The sequence below is a fragment of the Rhinolophus sinicus genome, chromosome 15, assembly GCF_057876585.1.
Source record: "Rhinolophus sinicus isolate RSI-liver-muscle chromosome 15, RSI-T2T, whole genome shotgun sequence".
Lineage (NCBI taxonomy): Eukaryota > Metazoa > Chordata > Mammalia > Chiroptera > Rhinolophidae > Rhinolophus > Rhinolophus sinicus.
The window spans coordinates 72,867,443-72,883,151 of NC_142515.1; the positions used below are offsets into that span (position 1 = coordinate 72,867,443).

At 58.7% G+C, this 15,709-nt stretch overlaps 2 protein-coding genes across 7 annotated transcripts; both read right to left on the minus strand.

The window, feature by feature from the left end:
• Positions 1–5,261: 5,261 nt before the first annotated feature.
• FAM174C (family with sequence similarity 174 member C) lies at positions 5,262–7,985 on the minus strand. The gene is made up of 3 exons (XM_019744240.3): positions 7,661–7,985; positions 6,401–6,517; positions 5,262–5,641 (listed from the first exon to the last, which is right to left on the minus strand). Coding segments are annotated over exons 1-3 (402 nt in total). The 5' UTR covers positions 7,945–7,985; the 3' UTR covers positions 5,262–5,640.
• A 1,080-nt stretch (positions 7,986–9,065) lies between these two features.
• Positions 9,066–13,938, minus strand: CIRBP (cold inducible RNA binding protein). 6 transcript variants are annotated; one of them, XR_012497972.2, is made up of 8 exons: positions 13,788–13,933; positions 12,609–12,727; positions 12,423–12,529; positions 12,163–12,301; positions 11,985–12,066; positions 11,819–11,889; positions 9,372–9,504; positions 9,066–9,211 (listed from the first exon to the last, which is right to left on the minus strand). XR_012497972.2 is itself a non-coding variant. In XM_019744237.3 (7 exons), exons 2-7 carry the CDS (start codon positions 12,763–12,765, stop codon positions 11,430–11,432), a joined length of 573 nt encoding a protein of 190 aa, XP_019599796.1. In that variant the 5' UTR covers positions 12,766–12,789; positions 13,788–13,926; the 3' UTR covers positions 10,701–11,429. The 6 variants fall into 6 exon arrangements, 4 of the variants coding, with proteins under 4 accessions (XP_019599796.1, XP_019599795.1, XP_074193502.1 ...); XR_016018960.1 differs by having other exon boundaries at positions 12,609–12,789; positions 13,788–13,927; XM_019744237.3 differs by lacking the exons at positions 9,066–9,211; positions 9,372–9,504 and adding an exon at positions 10,701–11,446 and having other exon boundaries at positions 12,609–12,789; positions 13,788–13,926.
• Positions 13,939–15,709: the final 1,771 nt, after the last annotated feature.

Here is a 15,709-nt window from a genome sequence, read left to right on the forward strand (position 1 = left end):
TCCTAAAACAGGCCCAAACAACTCTGAACCTCCCATCCAACCTGGTAGAGAATTTTGCACCGGGACTGAACAAAGTCCACTAGTGCCTCTTCAGCGTCTCCCCAGGGCAGTTACCTCCCTCTGGACCTCTGTTTTCTCATCTGGGAAATGGAACAGGAGTCCCTACCTCAGCACCTTCAGCAGATTACCTCAACATGCAGGAAGAAAGTCCAACAGGGAGAAGAGAACTGGAAGGGCAAGCGTTCTGGCAGAGGGCACAGCTTAGGCAAAGGCGTAAAGCGCCTGACCTGTTCAGGGGACTCAGAGTGATCACTCCTGGGGGCACACTGTGGGCAAGGAACTGGGGGCCTGACCTCGTTTTGTCCTTATTCATGCCACAGCCTCCTTCACCACACTGAGCTTATGGAGGTATGCTGTCACCAAGTGCTGGCTGGAAAATGCCAGTGGTGCCCTGCCAGGTTCCACCTCTCTGGGTTTGTTTCTCTCGCTCAGGCGTGGTGCAGGGTTCAGGAGCTCTTGAACTGGAAGGTCCACAAATGATGGATAATCGAAGCTCCTCCCAGGAATCATAAGAAGCCAAAGATTGGCTAACTAACCTTCGCCCAGGCAAGACAGGCATACCAGATGGACCCACCCCAGCCACTCACCCCTGAAACATTGTGGGCATGTGCCACAGGTCCCCTGAGCTTCTTCCTGCCCACACTTCCCAGCCAGCCACCTGAACTTTGTTCAGACTATACCCCACCTGGAGTTCTTCCCCTTCTCTTCCCATTAAAATTCGGTTTGTCCTTCAACGCCTGTCCCACACTCTGTGCCCCATCCCCACAAGACAAGTTTCTGTCTTCTTCCCTCTGGGGAACTCAGCCTGTCTGTTGTGGGTGTTCTGGCTTTTGGGTCCTGTCCTCTGACTTAACTACAGACGCCTGTCCCAGGGCTGGCCCAATGGCTCCACAGAGGATGTGGGAACCTGCCCACAGGTGGTGGCCTGGGCAGGTCCAGGAGGCCCAGAAGTGGCCCAAGGCACCTGGGAGGGTCTTCAGACAGACTTTCTGGGTACCCCTGGGGCGAGGGCTCAGCCCAGGCTGGCTGGCTGGCTCTCAGGGCAACAGAGGCCTGGCAGCTTGACCCAAGCACAGTTAAATGGGGACACGTGTCCAGGATGCCAGCATGCCTGGCCCAGCCCAGTCCTGCCTGGCAAAGGGGGCCCTTCCAGAAGCCCATCTGCTCTTGAATGAGAACCCTCCTACTTCATGGGACCTCACCCAAGGGGCAGGGGCTCTTCTGTCACCCCCAGCAGGACTGGACCTGCACAGGGGAGCGGATGGGGCACACCAGCAGAGGGGACATTCTCTACGAAGGCCAGTGATGGGTTGGCTCATTTGCATGCTGGGGCCACTGAGGAGAGAGCTGCCACTGCCCCAGCCGCTTCGCGGATTTGAGCAGACGCTCGTTTTCCTTCTGTTCTTGTCTCTCTCTCAAGGTCAGAGCTGGAGCAGAGACAGGAACAAAGGCGTGTGTCCCCCATTTAACATCACTGTGCCTGGAGGAAGGGCCCAGGAGGGGAGGGCTGAGCAGCTCCCAGGCCTGGCCCTGGGCAAGGCCAGGGTAGGGGCACAGGAACAGCTCATGGGAAACCCTGTCCAGCCGGGTCCTCTGTGGGCACCCAAGAGACCCTGTCCCCTCTCAGAGCTAAGGCCTCCCAGCCTGCAGCCTCAGCAGACAAATCAGCTGGGGTGAAGGGTCATTCTGGTGTAAGCTACCTCTGGAGTCAAGAGTTCCGTGTCAGGCTCACTCTGGGGACAGGGATCAGACTTGGGGTCAAGGCTCAGTCAGAGTCAGAGGCCATCCAGGGTTGGCTGTCAGCCCCAGGCTCAGACTCAGCACAGGATCTCTGATGTGGGTCTGTCCCTATTTGCCCTGGTCTGAACTCTTGGGCTAGACCTGGCTCCTCACCTGTACTCAGCACCCCTGGCCTGTCCCTCACCACTCACTGACCCCTGACCAGATACCTATCACCTGGCACTCGGCTCACAGGACAAGTCCCCAGGGCTCAGGATCAGCGTCCAGGACCTCTCAGCCTTCAAAGGCCACGGCGCTGTGGAGAAAGCTAAAAATATGCGGGGACAATTTTCTCATTACAGAATAAATTGGACCAAACCCGCTGCCTGCTCCAGCAGTTTTCAGAAGCCCCAGTTCAGCCAGGCAGAGATCTGGTAGGGGGAGGGGTCGCTGAGTAGGACGAGGGCCTAGGTGGCTGGAGGCTCCACTGACCCTGGTCAAATTGGGGCCAGGGCCTGTTCGCCAGCCTGGCCTGCACCTGGGTTTGGGAGGGTCAAGGAGAATTCCCCCAGGCTGTCGGGTTCTTGGTTTGTCATTGAAAATAAAAACGTGTTCCTTTCTCTTGCTGATAAATTAAAATTCCCACCCTCGTGTCCAGCCAGGCCCTTGAAATCTCAGCCCAGACCCAATTTATGCAACTGCCAAGGCCAGCAACAGACTGAATAGGCCCCACACCACTACTACTTCCCTCCCCACCCTCCTGCCTCCTTCCCTCCCTCCTTCCTTCCCACCCACCCAGCCCTAGGGTTGGACACAGACCCAGGCCTCCCATGGTGACCACTGCCAATCTGGGGCTAGACTTCCCTGGAGGATGGAAATGTTCCAGATCTGCGCTGTCTCATACAGGTGGCCCCAGCTCCCTGTGGCAACTGGGCAGGTGGGGTGTGGCCAGTGCGGTGAGGAGCAGGGTTTCACATTTCACTTACTTTTCGTGTAAATGTAAACAGCCACACGTGACTACTGTGCTTGGCAGTGAAGACCTAGGTGCACCTGGACAGCCACACCTGCCTGGGACCAGGATATGGTGGAGAGTGGCGGCACAGACCCACCAAGGAGGATGAGATTGAGTGCTGAGTCCCCAGGGAGGATGGGGGTTCAGAGAGGACAGGGCCCAGGAACTGCAGGAGGGCACAGCTGCTTCACCTGCTGACCCGAGGTGAGTGGGATATAGCCCTGCTGGGTGCTGGGGCCATGTCCAGGGGAGCCCATGTCAGAGCCAGCAGAAGAGCCCCCACCTCCTGGAAGATGCCTTGACCACAGCTGGCTGCTGGACCAAAGCAGGCAGTCACAAGCCACCCCTTTAAAGAGCCTTAGGCATCCAGACTCACCAGCTCCCACCTGCCCCATTCCTGATAGAGAAGCCACACAGCGATCAACCAGGCGCTGGAGACCACAGCTTGCCCATGGCTGAGGGACAGGTCTGTTGTGTGTCCAGGAGCACATGAAGGGGGTCAGAAGTGGTGTGAGGGGCCTTGAGGGCACTGGGCCATAGGTCGCATACCCCAACCTGGCGTAGGCAGCAGATGGCACTGTGTATTCGTGTGTGCACGCCGTGCCCACAGGAGTGCATGGAGGAAGGGGCTGGAAGTCACTCATATAGGCATATAGGCGCGCATATAGGCACATGCACACATGGGCCCTTGAGCCTCTGGGACCAGGGCCTTTCATCTTGCGCTGACAGGCCCCCTCCCAGCTTTTAGCCGCCGAGAACTTCCTGCTAATAGTGCATTAACCTTGGCGGGGCTGCCAATTACTCGACACTAATGCGGGGGTGCAGTGAGGCTGACGGTACTGACAGGATCGGGGTACCCCACCCCGCCCAATGGGGGTGAGTGAGCAGGAGGCAGTTGGCTGGGGGCGTGCAGTGTTCCTGGCTCTGAATGGCAGACGTGGGGTCTCTCCTGACCTCATTATAGTAATTAACATGCCTTTTGAAGCTCGAGAAACCGCTCAGAGCTGTGGGAGAGGGGCACAGATCACAGGGTGGGTGTGGGGAGGGGGCTGGCACGGTGTCTGTGCACTTGTTAAAAGCATGTCCCAATGGATCAGACACGGAGAAAGGCAGAGAGCAGAGAGGGACAGACGGAAACGAAGGGAGACCAAGTGAGAGGCTGTGCAGATGAAAAGAGAAATAAACAAGGGAGGCAGGTGGGAGCTCAAAGGCAGAGAGAGATGCAGGGACAAAAAGACAGAGATGTATGGAGAGAGAAGGGAGGGGAACAGATGCTGAGGAAACAACTGGAGCCCGAAAGGCAGAGGGTGTGATATCTCAGGACTTCCCAAGGACTCTGGCCTCATTTACTCAACCTTCCCTGAAGGATCTGCTGGCCCTTCAGTGCAGGACACTCACATGGAATGAAGGTGGGGTGGGGGCAGGGTGCTGTCAGGGAGGACTTCCTGGAAGCAGCAGCTGGGTGCTGGATGGGAAGGGGAAGTATGAACAGTGTGGGGGGTGGGCAGATAGAGATGCCCAAAGCAGCAGACTGGGGACCAACTCAGAGGACTGCAAATGGAGAGAAGAGTGACCAGCTGCCCGTGGCCTAGAGCACCCCTTTGCACCTGGCAGGATCAGGGAACGGGGCTCAACCCTGGCAGGAAGGGTCCGTGGGGCTGAGAGGGCCAATGGGTCCCAAGTGGGCAGCAGCTTGGCCCACCCCATGGTGGACACGGTGACAAGATGGGGCTCAGGGAGGCATGAGAAACCGGGCGCCCCCAGCTGTACAACTGTTTGGCAGAGCCCAAGCCCCATGTAGGCCCAGTAGGACAGCAGAGCAGAGGTCGGGCAGCACAAGACTGCCACCTGGTGGCAGCTCCCCTAATAACATGGCCATGGTGGCTCTGGCCAGAGGCCTGGGGGAGACCTCAGGCTGCCGGTACCCACAGGCCAGCCCCTCCCGTATGGCTCTCCAAGATCAGATTTCCAGGTGGCAGGGGTGACAGGGCTGGACCCTGCCCAGACACAGCAGCCTGAAGGGGAAATCAAACACACAGAGGAAACCCATCAAGCCCCTCACGAGGTCAGTTGCCAGAATAGGGTCAGGTTCATCAATGATTTCACAGGAAGCTGATGGGGGAGGAGCACCAAAAGTGATGATGGTGTGAGTGGGATGAGGCAAGGATACCAGAGGGCCTGGCCCTTGAGGGACCCAGGCTGAAGGCAGCACAGAAGAGGGAGTCCTTCTTCCCTCTTCTAGGACAAACAGTTCTCTCTAGGTCCAGAGATGACGACTGGCAGGTCCCCCCATCTGTCCGTCTACATCACGGGACTCCTCCTCAGAACCTCTGAACAGCTGAGGGCAAGGCCAAAAAAACCCAGTGTGGTTACAGATAGGAGAAGCCGGGCCGGGACCAAGCCCCACTCTGCCGTCCACTCCCATGAGCCAGGATGCCAGGTCTGATTCAGTGTGGAGTTAGGTGCCAGCTACAGAGCCACTGCTGCCTTTATTGTCCCCAGGCCAGAAGGAAGGTGCTTCCAGACAGGATCCTCAGCCCACCCACCTACCAGGCCTCAGCACAGGGCTGCAGTGTCCCCAAGGGAGGAGGGTCAGCAGTACAAGTCGCAGTCTGGCCAGGGTCCTCAGAATCCTGGGTAGGGCTGCTGGGGCCCCTCTGGTTTGCACCTAGCGTCCTGGATGGTCCTGTCCAGGTGGAGGGCCAAGGCTGCTTCAGACAGGCTGGGAAGTTCCCACGTGAGCTCTCAGGTGGGCTGGAGAAATGGCAGGTGTGCGGGCACTGGGAGTGGGCCCTGTCTCTTGTCCTTCCCCCAGGGCTGCTGGAAACACCACCTCCCCAACCTGAGCATCTGAAAGATGAGGGATTGGGGTAAGCAGTATGGAGTGAGGGGCCCAACCTGCTCCACTCCCCTGCGCTGTGCCTGAGATTCACCCTCCAAGTGACTGGGAACTCTCTCACCTGTCCAGCCGTGCCTCCAGGTCCACCAGGGTCCACCTCCCCCAGCCGGCCAGGCCCTGCCCAACTACGTGCCTCAGGAGAAGGGGTCCCCCAGCCAGCAGATGTAGGGACCAGAGGGACTACCACACCATACGAATGCCTCCCCGAGGGGCCTTGGAAAGTCAGAGCTGTCCCTAGGTGCCCTGGCCTCTGCGCCTACACCCTGGGGCTGGTCACACGTCACCCCCCGGCTCAGGCCTTGGCCGACCTCTGTGCCCAGCAGCCCCTGGGTCCTCAGCCCAGGCCTCCTCCCTTCCCACCATTCCCTTTGCCTGCCATGCTTTTCCAGAGCCTGGGGCCACAGAGAGGCCACCAGACCCACCCGCTCTGCAGCACACCAGTTAATTCTCCATCTCTGATGTTGACCATGGCATTCATGGTTGGGCCCAGAGGATTGACTCAAGCACTGCGGCCTGTTTCTGTCTTAAAAGAAGTGGGAAACTGAGGCTGGGAGGAGGGCCTGCCTTGCTCAAGACCACACAGCCTTCGACCTGGCTGATTCCTTGGATGACCTCAAGAATTGGTGGTCTTCTGACTCTCCAGCTTCCTGACTCTCCAGTCCTGCCCCACCCACCCAGAGCCCCTGGTGGTGGACAGAGGGCTGTGCTACCATCTCAGATTCCTAGTCTCAAAAACCGTCTCCTCATCGCTGTGCAGAGAGGCCATCTCGGTGGGGTCCTCCGTGTTGGCCAGGAGGCCGTAACTCCTCCGCTGGGGCTTCTTCAACCTGGAAGCAGTCCCAAGCAAAATCAGTGGCTGTCTTGGGTCACCTCCAGAGGCAGGTGACACCCCATCCCGTTTCCCAGCTTTCCCCATGACCCTCCCATTGTCTCTGCTCTCAGGCTCCTCTGCTGACCCCCACAGCCTTGCAGTGAAGCTTCCTGGTCAAATTGTCACAGTGACTATTAGTTGCTCTTATATCAAGAACACGAGGTGGACGCCTCCCTTGGCAGGCCCCTGGGCCAGAACCTCTCCAGGAGGGCGCTGTTATCCCACTCTACTGATAAGAAGACGGAGTCTCAGAGAGGGGTGAGACTTTGCCAGAGACATGGAACTAAGAGCTATCTCAGGCCAAAGACCCTGCTCCTGATCACCACCAGACCAACAGGGAAGAGAGAGGGGCTTTCTGCGGCGGATGGAAGGAAGAGCAAGTACTCGGAGGGGACAAGAGCATTGTGCACCCACAGGAGTGTCAGTGGTGGATAGAAAGGGCCCCTTTAAAGCATCTGGACATAGTCAGCTTTGTGTGGCAAAGGCCCTCTGGAAGTCAGCCCCGGACAGGAAGCCAAACAGGGAAGCCGGGGGCCTCCGGAGGGAGCCACGAGGCCTGAACCAGAACTGAGCAGGGAGTATGGGCAGCGGGGAAGGGAGGGGAGTCCTCAACTCTCCAGGGAAGAGCACTGGTGAAACCGACGAACTGATCGCTCCCAACCCCTCGAGCTGAAAAAGCCGGAGGATGATGCCGGAGGATGATGGCGCGGCTCCGTCAGGCCCTGCAGCAGGCCCTCCCTGCAATTCCACTCTGTGGGCTGGGGAGCTTACTCAAAGGGGTGGATGCAGCCAGCGGGGGTCTCAGGCCCAGGTTGGGTTGGTGGGCGTCACCCGGCAGGGGAAATGCAGACACACAGAGGGGGCACAACCCGCACCCCACCGTACGGTGCAGCCTGGGTTGATGCGTCTAAGAAACCCATATCCGCGATCCAGCGTTAAGACGCACCCGGTGTCACGTGACCTCCTGTCACCCTCCCACACACCCCAACCACGTGAGGACGCTGCGAAAGGGACCAGAAGGCCGGGGCTCTCGCCGTCTAGCGCCTGAGGCGCGAAGCGCGCGCTGATTGGCCGCATCGGCGGCGTGCGCCTGACGCACCTGAAAGCCCGGATGAGGAAGTAAAGCGAGACCAGCCCACTGAGGCCCGTGAGCACGTAGAAGGAGCGCAGCAGCGGTGAGCCCGGCGATCCCGGCGGCCCCGGGTGCGTGCCGTTGTGCGATGCATCCGGCTGGCTCCCGTTCCTCACGGCGTGCGGTAGCGAGAGCGTGGTCTGCGCGGTGGGCGACGACGGGGGTTCGGCCCCCCGAACTCCGCAAAGCAGCGCTAACAGCACCAACGCCGGCAGCATTAAGAGCGACGGCGACAGCACGCCCGGCCCCATGGTCCGGCGGAAACGGAGGCTGCGCCCCACCCTCGCGAGCCCGTCATTCACTGGTGTGGGGGCGGGCCAGCCAATGGCCCGTGAGGGCGGGGCCGGGCGCTTGGAAACACCCCGCTGCTGGCCGCTCACCTTGCCTCACCCCACCCTGAGCACCCCTGGGCGTTTCCCAGTGCCAGCGCGCGCACCTCGGGCTCGAGCCCTGCAGCTGGGCCTGTTTCCCCAGGTCAAGAGTGCGATGGCCTCAGCCAACCTCAGCACCGTCCCGAGGTGTGGGTCAAAGCTGGATGCAAGGCGAGAGGGCTATGGGCTTCGGGACCTGGCGCCTAGCCAGTGCCCCAGGGTAGCCTCCCCAGGTCCGGGGTACTCAAGCGCAAGGAAGGATCAAAGACCGGGGAAAGGGCCAAGGCCATGTCATGCTCAGTAGTGACTTGGGGTGGGGGTCGTCTCCCTCTCACCCAGAGCCCAGGGAACTCTTGCTGTTCTGGTCCCCAGCCATGCCTACCCTGGGGAAGCCAGAGGACCTAGGTCTCAGCACCTCCGTGCTCCCTAAGGGGCCATGCTGCAGGGTGGCCCTCTGTCCTAGCCTGGGAATCCGGCCCAGAGCAGGCAAGCCTGGGAGATAAGACCAGTGGAAGGGCACCCAAGCTCTCCTGACCACACACATTGACCCAACTTTGGACCCACTGTGGCCATCCTCCCCACCCTACTGGGACTTGAGCGGACAGGCCCAAGGCCCAGGGCCTCTCTGCACCCCAAGACCAGAGCAGGAGGCAACCAGGTCAAAAAACAAGTTTGGACCTGCAGGCAGCACATATGAAGGCACCCAGGGACACTGTGCCAATACAATCCCTTTGCCAGGACCCTGGGAGAGACAAGTGCCCATCTCAGATGACAGGACCCTGGGACCACCTCCACCTCTGAGGCTGCATGTGCCCCCACACCCCAAGAGAACCATGAAGTGGCTGGTTGGTCTGGTTTGGGTTCTTATTGTGTCCTGAACCAAGGCCAGAGAAGGCTTTCCTAGGGAACTCCCCCCAACCCCATTCCTTTCCAGGCAGCCTCCACCAGAGGCAGACCCACCCTCCTCAGCCGCACCCCAAACCAGACTCAAGATTTCTGGATGGATACACAGCCCTTTATTCAACTCTGCCTCCCATGTCCTGTCACACTGTTGCGGATGAGGACTGGCTGTGTGCAAGGTGCCACATGCCCATTCTCCTGGAGCAATTCGAAGTCCCTCACCCCACGCTCGCCAGTGAAGCACCTGCTGGAAAAATGAGGGAGTGGGGGAGGAGAGCTGGCTCCAGCAGGACACACACAGAAAGCTGCCCCTCAGTGGGACAGGAAACCAGAGAAAAACCCGCCAGAAGGGCCAAGCACTGCCAGGCCCAAAAGACCTCCCTTCACCCATGTGGAAAAGCACTTACAGGTGATGGGCTGTGAGGACAGGGGGCTGCGCCTCTGGCTCCTGCTCCCAGGTGAAGTCCCTCTTGGGATGGTGACCCCAGGTCATCGCTGCTCTCGGGCCACCCTTCCAAGTTGCACTGGCTTCCCTTCAACCTGCCAAAGCAAAGGAGCATTACACCCAGGGTCCTGGACGTGCTCGCAGCTGTCCCTCCCCACCTCCCTTGAAACCATCCACAGCTCCTAGAAGGGTCTCAAGCTAGTCATCGGGGCCATCCCGGCAGAGGCCCCGTCAAGGGCCACTGTGCCCAAGGTAGGCCTGCGCCTTTCAGATGGGCCAGGCCACGCTCCATCCCTAAGCAGAGCCAGTTACCCACTTGGGACGGAGCTGCTTAAAGAACGGCGTGGGCTCTGGAAAAAAACTCAGGCAGCAACAGACATCAGAGAGCTACAGTTAGGAGCATGACTTAAGGAGGTCTGGAAAAGACTGTCAATTGATGAACAAAAAACCCAAAAGACAGGATAGGATGTTCAGTGGTCTTCAATCCCGCTTACGGATGGAACCTACTCGCGAGGCCCGACTGCCTGGACCGCTTGCCTGGCCACAGACAGGGAAGGGCAAAGGGCCAGGGTCTGACTTTAGTTCTAGCTTGATTTAAAAAAAAAAAAGAAAAATGGAAAAGCAAAAACCAGTCAAAGGCACATTCCCCGGGTACATGGCTTTACTTTCAAACAAGCTCTCAACAAGAGGGGATGTGGACACGAGCAGAAGGAGTTACCTCGGATTACAGGGCTATCTCCACATATGAGCTAGCCAAGGGGCAGCTTGCGTCTCGGAGGGTTCTGTTGGGCGCACAACACTTCTGTCCTCCGAGGGCTGCAGCTTCCATAGGCTAGCGGAGAACGCTCAGAACTTGTGAAGCAACCGCAGAGCTAGCTAACGAGCGGTCAGTCTGCGGTCGCCCAGGGACATTGCCTGCCGTCCGCTCTGGGACCTCCTACACTAAGGCAGTCAAGTCAGCGTCAGGTGCCCACATGTCCACCATCCCTGCTGAACTGCCCGCCCTGTCGAGCCCTCTGGCTGCCACTGCCAGAAGCCTCCCAGGGCTGTCCTGCAGTCTGACCTGCCCACTCCCGTCACCCACCTGCTCACCTAACGGACTGGTGGCAGTCGGCTGTTACAAGGGGCCCGCCAGCGTCAGTTTACTCTGCCTTCCTGGTCTAGCTCTCCATGGGCCTCAGGCAGGACTTGCAAACCTGCTTCTCAAGCTGCCCTCTCTGCTGAGGTCTGAGTGCCGCGAACTTGCGGCAGGAATGCGTTGTGCAATGAAAGGGAAATTGTCAGAGAAAGGTTCGTTTCAGACGGTCTTTTAATCGGCTTCGTGAAGCCAAAGAAAACTGCGTACAAGAATTCCTTAACCACTTCAAATACAACATTAATGGGATATGCATACGTCTTCCAGTAAAAAAGGACAATATAAATAAACATTTCCAAGAACCTCTCAGGGACATCTGCAAGGCTACTGTGGGTCATACACAGCACAGATGGGCCACACCAGCCAGGCCCAGGGCAGCTGGGCACCTCTGCCACCGCCCTGGGGCGGGTCCTACCATTCTACACTCAGAAATGGTACATGGAGTTGGAAAAAAGCCACAGCTTGCTCAGCTTCCGACAAAGCGGACTCAGAGTCCAATCTCAAAGAGAACTGAATCAGGGCCCCAACTTCACGGGGCCGACCCCACTAAAAAGGGAAATAAAAAAGGCAACACAACCAAAAACAAAAATAAATCCCACACAACCCCAATGATTTCTAAAAAACTCATGGTAAAAAAAAAAAAAAGTTAATTCGAAGTGCTTTTCAAACCCTTAAAAACGGACAGCGCTTCCTTAAAAATAAAAATCTAGTAATGAGGCCATCTGGGGTCAGAAGCAGTCAGGCTGTGTTTGAGAAGATCAGAACTGATAAGACTACAAAAGTGGGTACAAGGAGGTGTGTTCACTACACATTAACGATTCAGCGAAGCTCCCAAAATCTTTAAATATACAGCCATTGGAAGGACGGTCTTGAGCAGGAAGGATTTTACTCGTTGTGTGTAGCTGAGAACAAGAAGCAGGTACAGTGTAAAGGCACTGAAGCACGCGACAAGAGGCAGCATTCCACTCCCGGGTCCAGACCTGGAGGGCTCGGCCCTGCGGCCTCAGGAGGAACCAACCCCCCCCACAGCCGACCGCGGCAGGCCAGGTGGGCGGCCGCACATGCATGTAAGCTGCCTGCTCGGCGGGCCCCTCGTCTCCCTTTCCTTTTTAGTCAGTCTGGCTTAGCTTTGGTTTTGCGGTAGAAATTGCTGTTGGCACCAAGACCTGAGATGGCAATCTCGTCCCTTATGGGCAAGCACAGTGACAAGGTCTGAGTGTTGTTCACAGAGTGCTTGCTGAGCTCCCACCATAGGCCCTTGGAGTGTGACTTACCATAACTGTCATAGCTGTCTCTGTAGGACCCGCCCGAGCTCCGGTCACCATAGCCACCACCCTGACTCCGGCTGTAAGAAGGGCACACCTCAGTCTATATTCACCAAAACTCCTGCCAGTGACCAGACAAAAGTCAGCCAGGCACTGCACAGGACCATGCTCTCACCTGCTGTAGTAGTCTCTGGAACCTCCATAGCCTCCACTTCTGGATTCAAACCGGCTCCCCCCATAGCCTCGATCCCCTCCTCCTACAGATAGGGACAGGAAGAACCAATGAGTAGCAGCTCCTGCCACAGTGCCACACCACGTCCCCAAGGGCCTCTGTTTCTAAGAGTGGCACTCACCTCTGGAGAACCCACGGCCCCGGCCTCGGCCCCCACGGAAGAAGCCCCGGCCCCCAGCAGAGCCACCTCGGTACCCACGGGATCGGTTGTCAGATGACTTGCCAGCCTGGTCAACTCGGATCTGTCGCCCATCCACAGACTGTGGAGACCAAGAGGTTGGCTAAGGTCAGCTTCTTTGCTTCCCCACCATCAGGGAAGCGAGGCTCCGCTCTGCAAGCCTGAACCCTGTGTACCCCTGGACCAGCTGCCCCTCACCTTACCTTCCCATTCATGGCCATCATGGCGTCCTTAGCATCGTCGATGTTCTCAAAGGTGACAAACCCAAAACCCCGTGACCGCTGGGTCTCCCTGTCTTTCACAACCACCACTGCAGAGGAGATTTGCAGTTAGCACCCAAACTCCCCATGAGCAGCCCCACTCAGCCCCCAGCCCAGCACCAGCCTCACCTTCAGAAATCTGTCCGTATTTTGAGAAGACCTGCTCCAGCGACTGCTCATTGGTGTCAAAACTCAGCCCTCCAACGAAAAGCTTGCCTTCATCTGATGCCATGATGGCCTGTGGCAAACTGTTGAAATCCTCACTGAGATCCTCCAGGGGCTTCATCGCTCACCCCTCCCTCCTATTTTACTTTATACAAATAACATATGCTTGTTGTGGACACAATGAAAAATGATCTTCCTGACATTTAATCATTCCAACCCCACACTCAGAACTTCTTAATCCAAAGGAATTAATTTCCTTCATCACCATGGGCCCCTTTTCAGCGCTCAGCTCCCTGAGGGCGGGGCCACACCCTGGTTCTGCTTCTGTACTCCTCAGTGCAGCCCGGGCTGTGGACCCCAGGTGATGCCTCCAGGGGGCATTTAGTGCTGGGCACTAAAGGCAGGCATCTACCTCCTTCCTAACCGGCCGAGTGCACCTCGTTCTCCCCTTCGCTAACGGGATCCTAACTTCAAACATGACCATGGGGTGGCAAAGTGCTTGGTCCACTGTAGAGTGCCTGTGCGGGTGGCCGGAGACTGGGCCGCCTCCGTAGGGAACTGGGGAGGGATCCCGACATGTGGAACTCCACGTGGGGCCGGTGCTGACTTAAGACTGATCCTTTCTAGAATGGGACCACCTCTGCCAAAAGGCTCCGGAAGCACAGGCCTGTAACCGCGCAATTCGGAACCAAACTTGAGGTGTCGGGGGTGTGCTGGGGCAAGACCCTCGTGCAACTCCAAAGGGAAATCTGGGAAGCAGGAGCCCTAGTCTGGCCCCGCCACGTGGCTCCGCCCCAGGCCCGCCCACGCCGCGCGCATGCGCCCTCCGCGATGCCTGCGCCACTCCATCCGGGCACTCGACACTCCCGCCATTTCGCGGGGCACAGCCTCGAGTTCGCAGCCGCCATTTTGCGGTAGCGCACCGTTCTCGGCGAGCCTTGGCCATCGAGGGGACGCCCCCTCCAACCGTGGCTTGGCCCGGTCTCCCGCTGCCCCTCGCCGCCAGCGGGTCAGACTCCACCCCGTGCCCACCCCGGCACCACCCCCGCCCAGGGGCGTGCCGCCGCCGCCCCGCCTTGTCCGGCCGGCCACAGGCCGCCCGCCGCCCCGGGCCTGTAGAGCCGGTGCCGCCAGGGCCCTCACCACTGAGTCGGGAAGGTCCCTGACGCAGGCGGAAAGACGGTACAGCACAACGACCAGAACCTCCTAACGCGCGAGTGAGGGGGGCAGCGGGCGCCCGACCTTATGTACCTCGCCACCGGGCTCCGCCCCCCCCAAGCCCGCCCCCAACACCGCGCTGGCCAACCCTAGGCTTCAGAGACTGCGGACATACTTCATATTCATAAGTTAGGGGCCGGGCTTGTATCGGCCACGCCCCCTTCGGCGCGCTGGTGCCGGACGCGGTGATTGGTGGTGATGCGCACGGTCCGCAGTCCCCGCCCGCGAACGGGGGGCGGGCCGACGCGCGGCTAGGCGGGGCTGACCCACTTTTGCTTGCCCGACCCCAGGCCTGCGGCCAGGAACAAAGGGGCCTTCCACCGCTGTTGCCGGGGACCTGAGCCTCCGGTGTCGCTCGGAACGTGACCTCCAGCAATCGCCGACATATCGGCCTCACCCAGGTTCCCAATGCCACCGAGCCCCAGCTCTCAGACACCCCAACTTCATCTGAATCCTGGCACCAGTCCTAATATACTTGCCCTCATAACACCCCAGCACTCCCAGGACCCCCAAAACAACTGAATATACCACTTCACGCAATCGACCGCAGAGTCCACCCAAACCCCAACACTGAGACAAGCCCATTTATGTGGACTCCAGTATTCATCACGATCCCAGTTCTTCCTACTTCCCAACCTCACCCAACCTAGTTTACCTACACCCCAACACTCACCTGGCCAAACATGTTTGTGCATCCCAGCTCTAGACTGCAGACTGACCCCCACCTGGCCTCCCAATTCCACCACTGGCCCCAGCTCTCCAGTCCCCGCTGCACCCCTACATTCAGCTCAGCCCCGCCTTCCCCTCCACTAGGCTCTTCAGCACCCCTGCCCCAGCACACCCAGAACCTACTCAGTACCCATGGGGGAGTCGGTGCCATTCTGCTCCTCCCCCTGTGTCGTTTTCCTGTCTTTTAAAGGCGTTCAAAGACCTCTGCTATCAGAACCAGCTTTGTAGGGATTCTCATCCCCAAGGCTATGCCTGGGGAGCCCCAAAGCCATTTTATGGGAGGCCCTCTTGTGGCCAGCACTTGTCCCCCTGCCCAGGCCTCTGCTCATGCTGAGTGTGGCCCTGGATCTTTCCATGGGACGGAAGAAGCTAGTGCAGACCCTGCCTACCAAAGAACCAAGCTCCAGCCCTGCTCTAGAAAGTCTTCATAGGGCAGGCACTCTGCAGAAAAGTCGGGATTGGGAACAGCGCCTCCTCCCCCCACTTTGCCGCACACGCCGGAGAAGTTCCAGCCCCATTCTAGACCTCTCGGGTGGGTCTAGCTGACGCAGCAGGGTCCTGGGTCTGGACGCTGTCCCCGGTGACAAGGTCGCTGAGACCTCCTCTCCCAGTCAACAGCTCATGACTTACCGCTGCCCGCTCTGCACCTCTACCTGCCACGCCAAAGCCCCTCCATACAACTCCCAGTCAGCAGCAGCCGGCTGCTGCATCAGCCACTAACGCAGGTTGGTTATTAAAACGAGCAAAGACATCAGCACTCAGCTCCCCCTTTCGTTGGTAGCCCATGGCGGGACCTAGGGCCCGGCCCCACAACCCAGGAGCAATTCCTGCCCACCCTGTCTGATCTGCTCTCCCAGCTGTCAGGTCGGCAGTTCCTTGCTCCAGCCCAGACCAGAGGGTCCCTGCAGTCACCGCACCCTAGATCACCCTCTGCCCACCCCGCCCCGCCCCGCCCCCACTATTCTGTGGTTCCAAGTCCGCCTTCTCCTGATTTTGTTAAGTGCCTGTTCATTCATTCATTCCGCCAGCACACGGTTATTAAGGGTTTACTACGATCCCATTGCTGGATATGGGCTCCATGTATACCGACGACTGTTCTAGGTTCCCATCATGGTGTG

What these genes read in the sequence shown, in the direction of transcription:
- FAM174C (XM_019744240.3), bottom strand. Translation starts at nt 7,944, where the DNA reads ATGGGGCCGGGCGTGCTGTCGCCGTCGCTCTTAATGCTGCCGGCGTTG. An exon ending in TTCCTCATCCGGGCTTTCAG is followed by an intron (nt 6,518 to 7,660) that starts GTGCGTCAGGCG and finishes GACTGCTTCCAG; the next exon opens with GTTGAAGAAGCCCCAGCGGA.
- CIRBP (XM_019744233.3), bottom strand. Translation starts at nt 12,765, where the DNA reads ATGAAGCCCCTGGAGGATCTCAGTGAGGATTTCAACAGTTTGCCACAG. An exon ending in TGATGGCCATGAATGGGAAG is followed by an intron (nt 12,302 to 12,422) that starts GTAAGGTGAGGG and finishes TGGTCTCCACAG; the next exon opens with TCTGTGGATGGGCGACAGAT. An exon ending in TCCAGAGACTACTACAGCAG is followed by an intron (nt 11,890 to 11,984) that starts GTGAGAGCATGG and finishes CCCTTCTTACAG; the next exon opens with CCGGAGTCAGGGTGGTGGCT.